Below are 13,136 nucleotides of genomic sequence, written 5' to 3'. Positions count from 1 at the left end.
ACAGAGAGTTCGAGGGAACCACCAGTGCCACATCAACACTGAATCTGTAACTGAGGGTGAAACTGGTTGCACGTTAACAAGAGTGTATGTACAATGGGAAACACTGTGTTTTCTCAGTGCACCAGCCCTTGGTATAAGTGCTTCTCCAGTGGAGGATAATTTATGATATTTCAATGTAATAATTCTTGGCTCCTTTTAGTCTCTTTATGAAGTGGGTGATTTTAAGTTGGAAACATTTTGCCCTGAAGAATATCCAATGGGGGCACCAAAGGTCTGCTTTCTTTCTGACAAGATTTGCAACCCCAACATTGACAAGTTTGGTTGCATATACCTTAGGACAAGTGGAGTATAGCTCTTCGTATTCAAACAGTTCTTCTAAGAATACAAGCATTGTTTATTTCACCAATTTTCAATGATCCATTCTCCAGAAACAATGCAAAACAGTGGAAATGGAATGAAACTGATGCTGTGGAGACAACAGAAGAATGAATGAGGTTATGCAAGTGGTGAAAAAGAGAACAAAGTAGTGAAGCAAATTTAATATCCCACGTTTATCAGGTGAGGAAAAATCAACATTAGATAGAAACTTACTTGTATAACAAGTGTCTCCTGAATTAGCTAACTGCTAGCAGCTGGTCTGCCAGTTAGTTAACTGTCATAGCTTGGGTGAAAGCGAGCAGCTATTAGCAGTTAGTTGGTGGTTAGTTAGTTGTTTGTGCTGAGTTGGCTGTAGATATTATTAAATATGTTGGTAGTATGTTGATATTGCATGTTGTGTAACATGAGGCGATGCAGTAGTATTATAAGAGACAAGTGCTTTGTATTTTGCCCATTGGAACCCAGAGGCATAAATTTGACAACCATTTACACATTAGTTCATAATCATGGTGCAGAATTCTCTACTTTTTATTCTTGTGTTCTATTTAACAGCAGGTTCTTTATAAGAACATTCCAAGACAAGAGTCACTTGGACAAGGCCTCATCCAACTAAATCTTTTCCCACCATGTGACTAATAGTTCTCTGTGCGAACCCATTTCAGTTGCTAGAACCCCTTAAAGTGGAAGAAGGCCTACAATAGTCTTATTAGAGTATAAGTTACATTTTAAAAGTATTGTAATTTCTGGTTTGTTAATATTCTTCAGTGAATGTATATTAATATACTGAAATGATGCGTGTTGGTAAGCATGGTTTCTTGATATCTTAAATAAGATTATAAATGCAGTGAAAATATTTGGATGATATATGGTGAGGAAAAACACAAACTAGAGTATTGTACAGATCAAATGGTGTGGATTGGTAGTCTACAGTTGTTGATGTCAGTTGTTGATCCTGTCTTTTTGTCTACCCAATAGAAAAGTGGAAGGGGACCATTTGATGTACAAGTCCTACAGTATTTGAAACCCAGGCTTGATGTTTAATTCAACCAAAATATTACAGAATACAACCCATGCATTTCTACAGCTAATTTACAAAAGATGAATTTAACACTTTACCTCATAACAGTAACCTTCATTCATAGAAGATCCAACATTATAGGATTATAATATGCAATAACAATCACCACTATTTTAAAATTTACATTTCAACTTGAAAAAATGTTTGATTTAAAATTGTTCATTAACAAACATGTTCACACTGAACAAGTATCTCCTGACCCTTTTGGTTTATGATATGAAAGATCCATCAGTGTACTCTCCCATGCCCAGTGTAACAGAAATCCTTCAGGAAGCATCCCTCAACCAATGCTACATCCTTCGACATTCTTGTTGTTAATCTGTTCAATTTGCTGGGAGGAATATTAAAATTTAATCGAGTCTTCTTTATACCAGATATAAAAGGACAAATTGCTATTATTAATTTCTGAACAGCTTCATCCTCCAAAGCCTGCTTGCCAAAGAAGTTCTCACTGCCAAAAGATGCTAAACCTTTTGATTCAAGCAGAACAGAGCATAAGCCACGTTGATTACAGACCTCAAGGATTGAATCAAAATCTAGCCTCTTCAGTATGATAATGTCCACCCCCTTTTGTCTCAGAAGCATCTCCATAGATTGAACACTTTGTTTTCCAGCATTCTGGACATCATCTACAAAAGCTCTCTCATCTGCTAACACCAAGGTTGGAGAAAGATTAGTGTTAAAAATAAATGAATCAATAGGAAAGTCAAATTTTCTGGTAAGTACTATCCTCAGAGGCTGCTTTGCCCCCGCTTCAGAAGAAAGAAGTGTTGGATTATCAAATAACACATAATCTGAAACAATTACACCATCGTATTCCTTTAACAGTTCCGAATAGTAACCCCCTTCCTCAACTGCACCATCTCCAAGATAATCTAGCATTCCACCATCCAATGACATTGATAACCTACAATTTCACAGGAGAACAGCAAAGTGAAAATGAATATCGAATAGCTATTACCTTTGTTGAGTTTGAATACAAAACGATTATTATTACCTTTGTTGAGTTTGAAAACAAAAAGATTATTATTGGAAGAAAGGTTAGGACAAAAGACTTGCTTATATAATTTGAAGAAAAGGAATTCAATGTGATCATTCATATTTTGCATTTCAAGAGGTTAAGGAGAATTTTCTTGAAAACCTTTATTATGCTTCAGCTTGGGAAAAAACTTGTGGAGGAAAACTCTTTTGATTTGATTTTATAATAGGCTTTAGGAACGCTTGCATAGACTGTTATGTCTTCTTCATACCCATTAGATTCAAACTCGAAAATAAGGTATTTTCTTTTGTATATTTTAAGTCATATTTTTTATGGTTTTAAAATAATTGGGAGCATGCTATCATGTTTGATTTGAATATTGGAGCCTCTATGTGCTTTCTAAGATATTGTTAAAGAGTTTGAGGAAAAACATTAATAGAGGCTAGAGGCCTTTCATGAAATTTTATGAAACCTGGAAAATCAAAAAAATTATTTTTTAAATTGAAATTGTTATGAAGGGAAGCATTGTGTGGGAATAATCAAATTAGTTAGGGAATAAAAAAGCTTATACATAGGGGATTGCTAAAGGACTTGTTGGTGTCTATTTTATCATCTACCAAACATTAGAATAAAGTACCCAAAGATAATTTATCCTCTCTTGAAAAATCACCGCGAATGCTAAGATTGCTAGAAGATCATATAGCGATTCCAAGGTTTCTTTTGTTAGGTCTTGACGTGTGGATAAGCTCAATGGGAGTTGTGATTTGCTAGTAATACACAAAGGGACTTACACTTGGATTGTTCAATTCACAATGAAGGTTTAGACAATGAAGCTCTATCATTTGGGACTTGGATTACGAAAAAACTAAAAAGGAGACAAGGGTTTAGAAGTTCTAATCTATTCCTAAGAATTCTAGGAACGGTATTGGTTTGATGACCTCAATAAACCACACTTTGTTTCGCCTCATTCACGACAACTACACAAAGTGGGTGCAATCTTCAAAAGAAGTGCTTATGATTTGGAAGTTAAACATGCACAAAGGAAAGCTCAGACTAACTTTGCACAATGAATGAAAATCATCCATTCACCAAAAGTATGAGAGGCGATACACCATAAACCAATACTTATCAAATCTTTCATTCATTTAACAACATAAAATAAATTCTAAACTATTGTGTTGAAGAAATTAAAAACCTCGCCAATCATTCAAATAATAGAGATTACAAAGCCTTAAGAGAAAGCACACAAGTAATATATTATCTGGAAATGACCTTCTCGCGACAATGTTTCAAAAACCTCACTCTCCAAATGAGAGGAGGCAACCTTATATAGTAGTCCAGAAATTATGAACGGTCGAGATCGAACAATGATCAAGGGCTCAGATTAAAAGCTCAAAACTCTAATTAGGGTTTGTTACAACTAACTACCCTTCAACCAATGAGAAATTACATTTGGGGACACTTGTCCTTCTTGCTAAATATGAACCAACAATAAAAATAGAAGGTTGTTGCATTGTGAAGTGTGCCCTCTAGAAGCTTTTGTGGATAAGTCAGGTTCATTGAACCTGGACATGCTGACTTGGAACAATCTGATTGGTTGGAAGATGACGAGGCGCCACCTCAGCGTGTTGGATATCTTCCTTGAATTCTCCAATTTGTGTAAAGAAATTGTCTAAGTATGGAAATTTGTTTCTTCTTGTCACCATCTGATTCTGATTGGGAGCTTGTCTTTTAATTTCTTCCAGAGATGAAATCCTTCAAGAAGTTGTCCTGATTGCTCCAATAGGTTTGGGATTATGGATGAAATTTCCCAAGAAGTTTGAATCAAGTCCGAGGACCGTTTCTTTCTTGGTGCCTTGAATTTAGAAGAAGAATTCCTCTAGGCCTTTGTCATAATATCTCTTCCCATACTTAGCCAAATTTTGGCCATCTTTATGCTCGGACGAACCTTGCTTGTAGACTTGTCTTTAATTCTGAATTTGGCTTGAAACTCCATTTGTGTTTTCTGCGATAATCCCGCCTTAGCTCTCATCCAAAACCTGCAAAACCAAAAGAAATTAAGTGAGAATCCTCATTTTGAGCGTGAATTTCGAATTTGGTGGCTAAGTATATCATGATTTTCACTCTTTCTCCAATACTTAGCCTTAAAATGGGGTTTCTCGACACTTGGATATTCTGGAAATCTCAAGAAAAACTCTTGAAAATAACCAAACTCAGGGAGCTGCATGTCTGATTTCAATTGAGAATCAGAACTAAGTCCAAGACAGCTTGATTGAGATCATACTGACTTGTTCACAAGGCAGAAAATGAGAAAGAAAAGAAGGAAAATCTGTTGGAATCATTCTTTCTCCTTGAAAACTTTGAAGAAAAACCAGGTTGAGAACGCAATACTCTACCCATAGAATCCATTTTCACCTTTGGAAGAATGAGGAAGAAGGGAAAAGAAGCTGCCAAGGAGGTAAAATCAGAAGTTGCACTCAGAAAATTAATGAATTTGCCCTCCAATCAATCAAGGTTCTTCCAAAATCTGTGTGCAAACTCGTGGAAAATGATTGAAAACTCAGACTTACACTTGAAATTCTCTTTAAATCTTCTTTCAACCTACAAAACTCTTAAAAAATTTCTCAAAATGTCCTTCGCCTACATAAAACCTCTTAGAAACTCTCTCCACTTGCTATCCAAAACTCGAACTTCATGTGAGAAAATGAAAGAATGAATTGTATTTGTATTGGAGTTCAAATTCTTCACAGAAGATCTTCTAAAATTTGTTTCTAATTTGTCCTTCATGAGCTCGATTTGAATCACTTAAAAAGTTTCCAATTTTGATGCTCAATTGAACTCAGTCCTTTAAAGGCAACTTCTGTCTTCATTTTGAGTCTGACTTGATCCCTTAAGAAGCTTTCTATTTTAAATTTTGAGTTGAGTTGAATCACTTAAGAGAGTTCTGATTTCTAAAATGAAAGTTTCTATTTTGAATTCCAGTCTGCAAATCGAACTTAATCTTCAAATTTCCATGTTGAAAAACTTTCTAAATTTGCCTTAGTTCGAATTTGATCAAGATCTTTTGCTGGCATCATATGGGAATATTCCTTTATTCCAAATTTAACAAGTTCCTCATGAGGGCGGACTTCATTGATTTCATTCTCCAAACCTGGGCGGATTTTGTGAGTTTCTTTCCCAAGTAGGAAGGCAGACTTTGTTGAATTTGTGCACCACATATCATGCTAGGGCAGACTTTGTTCATCTTTTGCACTCAACCTCTTCATAGGGCGGACTTTGTTGAGTTCATGCCACTCCTATCTAGCTTCAAGGCGGACTTTGTTTATCTTATGCACCTTAGGAGGGCGGACTTGATTAAAGTTGTTTCTTGCAGCCTAGGCAGACTTTGTTGAGTTCATGCCACTCCTATCTAGCTTCAAGGCAGACTTTGTTTATCTTATGCACCTTCGGACTTGCCTTGTTTCATGACCATGCTCACACACCTCTTGGGCAGACTTGATTAAACTTGTTTCTTGCAGCCTAGGCGGACTTTGTTAACTTTAGGCACCATACTTATGTTCTTAGGCGGACTTCATGAAGATGATGCACCACATAGGAAGGCGGACTTTACTTAAGTTGTGCACCACATAGGAAAGCGGACTTTACTTAAGTTGTGCACCACTGTAATGTCCCCTTCTCCGCAGTGATTAGTTTTGTTGGCCGTTAGCCTAGTTCGGAGGCCCGTAGGCTAGTCGGGGGCAAAAATTAGGGTTTCCTATTTTCTAGGAGGATTCTTTGGCGTTTTCAGGGGCTATATGTGTGAATTTGACAGTTTGGATTCTGGATTCCTTCTGGGTTTTCAGAGAGCTTCAGGATGGTTTAACATGCATCTGCATCGGGTGACTTTTTCCAGACTTACTATTTTTAGTAAGTACAACAATTGCTCAGAATGTGGTTAAAATCACTTTGGAAACACTTACTATTTTTTAGCAGTATGCTATTTTAGTAAGTACTATTTTTAGCAGTTCTATTTTTAGCAGGATGTCAGCAAGCTTGTTCAAATGGCTATTTCCGACAGGTCAGTTTGAGCAGTTGGTCTTCCCTCATTTTTTGGTCCTATTCTTGGCAAGGGTTCCTCGGCTCAGTTCAGTGACTATTTCTGGCAGGGCAATTCTCTCAACTTGTTTCCCCATATCCTTGGAGCTTGTTTTGGCAAGTTCAATATTTGATGAATAATGGTGTTTTAAATTAGATTATAACTTAAGGCAAAGGTTGGACGATTTATTTAAAAGGGGTTGCTTAAGTCATATTTATATATAAGTCATTTCCTTAATTATATATTGGGTGATTTATTGTTGAGGAAAAATACTTTATAAAGTGAAATATTAATACGGCAAGATGGACGCCTTATGAAGAAATAAGTTAATTTTATAATATATTTCACTTATCTACCTTGGATGCCACATTATGATTTTATTGTCATTTTTATAAAGAATATTTGCTCCTATGAGAAGGTCGATTTGGAGAAAGGAGAAATGAAATGTAATTTCAAATAATGTGAAGTGAATGTGCATTTGGATTTGGCGTTCATTTGGAGGGATTGTGAATTTGAATTTGAACCCTCAAAATTTATAAATGAGAGTGTTGGGCTTCTCATTTGGTATCAAATGAATTTGCATGGTTATGCTGCCGAATTGGCGATTGAAAAATCTGGCTTCGAAGTGTAGCTTCCTAGCTAAGTATCAGTTTCGTACTTGCAAGATAGTACCTAGCTGTGTCCATGTATTCCCAGTGTTGTTGGTGAGTGAGTTGCAGATTGTGGAGTGTTCTATTTGGGATTGGAGTGTTTTTTGGTTGCTAGCCGCGAGACTGTTGAAAGTGTATTTTGCTCACACCTCTTGACCAGGCGATTCCATCATTTTGGGTATCGGCTCATCCCTCCTTCCTACCACTGGCGATGCATATTGTAAGTTTTTAGCATCTTATTTTGAGTGTGGATTTTTATATTGCAAATTGAACTTCCCAGGTTAGGCGTTGGGTTTTGTGAATGCATTGGGAAGCGTGCAAAATAAATATGGGTGTTTTGATGGCTTTCCTTGGGTTTGTTTTCATTGTAGCGGGTATAGCAATTGTTTAGAACAGATTTTGGGTGAATTGGGTGAGTAATGAGAGAGCAATGAGCTTTTTAGTGAATCCATAGGCCGCTGGTTTTGCAATTCCAGCCTGCAGATTTTGATGTTAGCAGAAATTTCATGTTCTTATTTGGATAGTCAGCATTACTCTCTTCTCACATTATCTTGATTATTGTAAGGTTAAGTAGTAGTACTACTAACCAATTCTGGTTTGTAACTCTCACCCCGCTGAAAAGTGGAAGAGGCTAGCTTGCCGCCTATTTTCAAGTAAATTGTAATTCAGTCCTCCCACTGCATAAGTGGTCGAGTGATGTCTGAGTGTAATGGTCCTCCTGCTGCATAAGTGGTTGAGTTGAGATTGTTTTGTAATTTAAGTCCTCCCGTTGAAATATCGCGGTTGAATGATTTGTGCCTTTGTATGTTTCTCTTGGCTGGTTTACCGCCAAGTTTCTTGCATTCCCGCTGGATAAGGGGAAGGGGCTGGCTTGCCGCCCAAGCATTGTATTGTTTCCAGTTATTTGAAGCTAACGATCCCCTCAACACCGTATGCTCTCACCTTCTCACATTGGGCACTTGGTGATCAGAAAGTGGAAGGGTTGCATTTTCCAGCAAGTTTTCAGTTTATGCTTTCTAACCTTAACGGGTTATATATTTGTGGATGATTATTATTTGCCTAAAAAGAAAAAAAAAATTGGGATATTACAACCACTTTACTCCTGCTAGGGCAGACTTTGTAATGTTTTAGGAACCTTTCTCATGCTACATCCACACCCTTGGGTGGACTTGAGAAACTTCATGGCTCAACTCCAAGGTGGACTTCACCAACTTTGTGACCCACTTTCATGACTTCCAAGGCAAACTTTGTGAAGATTGTGCACCAACTCATGGCGGACTTTGCCAACTTCAGAACCAAGACAAAGGCGCACTTCATGAACTTCAGAAACCACATGATCAAAACTTGAAATTTCCATAACTTGTGCAATTTTTGCCAAATTGCCTTGAAATTTGAAAACTGTGCTTCAATCATTCACTGAATTCCTCGAGATTCCTAAAATTTAGGAGATTAGCTTTTTGGGTCAAAACTTGGATTTTAGGAGGAATTTAACGATCATTTTGGTGTATCTCAGTGTCAATAGTGCAAACCCTAGACCCACATTCTAAAAATAGAAAAAGCAAGGTTCCTTAAAAAAAAGGAAAAACTTTCTAAAAATAGCCATTTCGGGGATCGTGCTCAAAATGCCAAAAACGAAACTTCCTAAAAAATAAGAAAAAGCAAAAAAGCAAAACATTCCAAAAATAGAAAGTTGTCCAAATTAGCTCAAATCAATTGCAATCTTTGTCCTTTGGGCTTTCTAGACACAATGACGACATCAAGACTTTGTTCTAACCATGGCTTGCACACACTAACTCATAATGTTCAAAAATCAGGCCATTCAAAACTAACAATCTTGGTAATACTGATGTCGAAAGGTCGCAAGGCTCTAACAAAAACCCTAGAAAGTAGGAAAAAGGGAGGGTCCCCATTTGCAATGGGGCGATGTGTGAAAAAGGTCACAACAGGACTGTGTATACCCTAAACCTTCCTAGGAGCCAATTTAAGAATTGAGCCTCTTAGACTGCATAGGATTCGATAACAAGTAAATGGCTTTGTGGGGAGTTTCCATTTTTGTCCTCCAATGTAAAATTCCCTAATAGGACTGATAAATGTATTGCTCAGGTCGCCTAAAGTGTTTCATTCAAATTTACAATTTGCCTAAGATGAAATGCATCGCTTCTCTTTTCAGAAGTACCCTCATAGAGTTTAGTGAATTGACTAGGAAGTAAATAGTTTCTGACATTCCAGAATGAACTTTTTAATATTTCAGTCTGTCAATGAATAACATACAATTGAGGAATTTGGGTGCACCTGCTAATTGCTGTGGTTGTTTGCGCTACTCCCATGACTGCTGATTACTCGAACAACCTACATATATCCTATGTGAACTCTCGAAATCTGTAGATGTCTCTCTGGCGAATACAAGGTGCAATCTGGTTCCACGGCATCCATTTTACGCTTTAACTCTCATCCCACCATATATTTCCCATGACTCGTGTTGCTCCGTGTACACAATGCTTTCAAAGTTTATTAGTTTCTCCAAGATGCATCTGGTATTATTAACTTCTCGCGAATAAGGGAACTATCGAACAAGTCACACCCGATATCAAGTCTACTGAAAAAGAACGGAGTCTTTCACCGTCTAGAATGAAGAGGACGCGTTGGCAACCCTTCTGCGTGTCCCTCCTCCATCATCCGCCTCACTGGTTTGTTTGATAGCGAACTTATTTATCAATAGCTTGTGCCCGATATCTTCAATGAAAGTTCCGCGTGGCAAGGTGCTCTTATGTTCGGGTTTCTGGCAATGGCAACACTATTCTGTCTCGTAAAATGCACCAGATTGGCTACAAGCTTCCCGTAATGTTTCACAATTCCAATAGGCCAATCGTGAATTGACGAAAGGAATGGTTATGTATCTTTGATGTCCTGCAGACTATCAAATTGCTTTCTCCAAGACAAGTTCTACCCGTCCTCCCCGTTTCCTCTCGGATGTCCATTTTTATTGATAAAAGTCAGTTTGAAAATTCCCGTAGGAATTCCCGTAATAGTTAATAATAGTTAGGATTAACTATCGTGAATATTAATTATTTTATATAAGCAAAATGAAGACTTGATATAAAGTAATTAATATCCTTGTGCGTTGACACTTAGTTATTATTTCCTAGGGGACATGACAGTCTCCCCTGCCTCATGTTGCTTGCCCTCAAGCAACTCCAAAACTCTTTCAATTTCCCAAGTAGCATCATCCTAAGACAAATTTTTCCATTTGATGAGATATTCCCGGATAGTCTTGTTCCGCAATTGCCTGTCACGTGTTTCCAAAATGGCTTCTGGTATCATCTCAAGCTTTCCTTCATCATTCAAGGGAGGTAAGTCTTCGGAAACTGATACCTGCTGTCCCAGAGCTTTCTTGAGACAAGATACATGAAATACATTGTGTATCTTGCTTTCTACTGGTAAATCAAGTCCATATGCAACTGTACCGACCTTCCGTACTACCTGATAGGGACCATAAAACCGAGGCTTTAATTTTTCAGAACCACTACGTTTGAGAGAAGATTGTCGATAAGGTTGCAACCGGAGAAATACCAAATCTCCCACCTCGAAATGGCGTTCAACTCGTTTTTTATCCGCATAGATTTTTTGTTGATTCTGAGCACATTGCAGATTCTCCTTAAGAGCTGTCAAAATGTCTTGGCTTTCTTGAAGCCAATCACGAGTTCTAGGGACATTACTCTGTTCAAAAGCAAGGTTGAGAAACGAGAGTACATCATAGCCATATAACGCTTTGAAAGGAGACATACCAATTGACATATGAAAAGTAGTATTATAACAATATTCACCCAGATATAACCAACGAACCCAAGCTTTCTGATGACTAGCTACACAATTACGAAGATAACCTTCAATCCACTTGTTCATGATTTCTATTTGTCCATTGGTTTGCGGATGATAACTGGTGCTATGATTCAACTCTGTACCTGTCAACCTGAAAAGTTCCCCCCAAAATATGCTATCTCTATCACTGATTATAGTCTTTGGTAGACCATGTAATCGGAACACCTCTCTGAAGAATAACTCTGCAACCTGGACTGCTGTAAATTTTGTTGGGATAGAAAAAAAAGTGTGCAAATTTAGTTAATCTATCAACCACCACAAATATACAATCTTTACCTTGGGATTTCGGTAAACCTATGATGAAATCCATGGATATACTTGCCCATTTCTGATTTGGTATAGGTAGTGGCTGTAATAAACCAGCAGGATATGTTTGTTCTGCTTTATTTTGCTGGCAGGTGGTGCATTCCTTGACATAGCGTAGGACATCGTTTTTTAAGCCTTTCCAAGTGAACCTTTCTCTTACCTGACGATACGTTTTGAAGTACCCTGGATGCCCTGCTAGAGGAATGTCATGCATAGATTGAAGGATTTTTCCCTTTAACTTCGATCCTGGAGTTAAATAAATCATGTCCTTGTAATAGATAACATCATTAACAATTGTATAGTTTTCATCCTATATATTACCATCTAGCAAATCACAAGCAAAAGAATCCTTTGAATACTCGACCAACAATAAAGATTTCCAATCGGCTGTTACAACAGATAGAACATTGATTTCAAGGCTTCTAGATAAAGCATCGGCAACCACATTATTTTTACTTTTTACATATTCAATCTCAAAGTCATAAGCTTGAATTTTACTAATCCATTTCTGCTGCCTGTCATTCAAATCTTTTTGCTCCAAGAAATATCTTAGACTGTTATGGTCCATTTTCACCACAAATCTGCTACAAACCAAATATTGTCTAAATTTTGTCAATGCATGCATGATAGCCAACATTTCTTTATCATAGATGGAATATGATTTCTCAAGTTTATTAAGTTTCCTGCTTTCATAAACTATAGGATGTTTGTTTTGCATTAAAACTGCCCCTATTCCATCACCGGAAGCATCACATTCCAACACAAAAGGCTGATCAAAATCTGGAAGAGCAAGTACTGGGCAAGAACTCATTACCTTTTTGAGTTTCTCAAATACCTGTTGAGCTTCCTCAGTCCATCTAAATGCCCCCTTTTTGGTAAGATCTGTCAAGGGTGCCCCAAGTTGAGAAAAACCTTTGACAAATCTCCTGTAATAACTGCATAAGCCAAAGAATCCCCTTAACTCTGTAAGGTTCCGTGGTGGTGGCCACTCCAAAATGGCTCTTATCTTCTCTTGATGGACCTGTACCCCTGTTGCACTAATCATATGCCCTAAATACAAAATTTCAGTCAATCCAAATTCACATTTAGATGCCTTCGCATACAATGATTGTGATTCCATAATTCCAAGAATTGTGTCAATATGTTTCAAATGCTCTTCCCACGTTTTGCTATAAATCAATATATCATCAAAGAATACTAGCAAAAATTTCCTTAACTGTTTGTCAAAAATATGATTCATACAGGACTGAAATGTTGCCGGAGCATTTGTTAGACCAAACGGCATAACCAAGAATTCATAATGAACATAATGACAACAGAAAGCAGTTTTATGAATGTCTTGTTCCCTTAATTTAATTTGGTGATACCCTGACCTCAAATCAATTTTAGAAAAATAAACGGCTCCATGCAATTCATCTAACAATTCATCGATTCGAGGAATTGGATACCTGTTTTTGATTGTTTTCTTGTTAAGAGCTTTGTAATCAATACACATTCGGAGAGTTCCATCCTTCTTTTTTACCAATACTACAGATGAAGCAAAAGGACTAGAACTAGGTCTGATATGTCCCATGTCCAATAATTCCTTAATGGCCTTTTCTATTTCATCCCTGAATGCTTTAGGGTGTCTATGAGGGGTGGTAATTACTGGTTTAGCACCTTCTTCTAATTCAATAGTATGTTCAAAACCTCTATCAGGTGGGACTCCTGGGGGAATATCATGAAAAACCAAATGATGTGAATCTAACATTGTTAACAAATCAGCTTGATAAGATTTAGATTCAAATCCTG

At 37.3% G+C, this 13,136-nt stretch overlaps 1 protein-coding gene across 1 annotated transcript in view; it reads right to left on the bottom strand.

The window, feature by feature from the left end:
- Positions 1-1,489: 1,489 nt before the first annotated feature.
- The window catches only part of LOC131032442 (riboflavin biosynthesis protein PYRD, chloroplastic), a 101,502-nt gene continuing 89,855 nt past the window's right edge, over positions 1,490-13,136 (bottom strand). The window contains exon 3 of the mRNA XM_057963415.2: positions 1,490-2,363. Coding sequence (XP_057819398.2) covers positions 1,685-2,363 — 679 coding nt within the window. The 3' untranslated portion in view covers positions 1,490-1,684. The remainder of the gene's footprint in view (positions 2,364-13,136) is intronic.

Source organism: Cryptomeria japonica, chromosome 11 (genome assembly GCF_030272615.1).
Source record: "Cryptomeria japonica chromosome 11, Sugi_1.0, whole genome shotgun sequence".
Lineage (NCBI taxonomy): Eukaryota > Viridiplantae > Streptophyta > Pinopsida > Cupressales > Cupressaceae > Cryptomeria > Cryptomeria japonica.
Note: the sequence above shows the minus strand (reverse complement) of the source record. Positions and strands in the feature narration are given on the sequence as shown.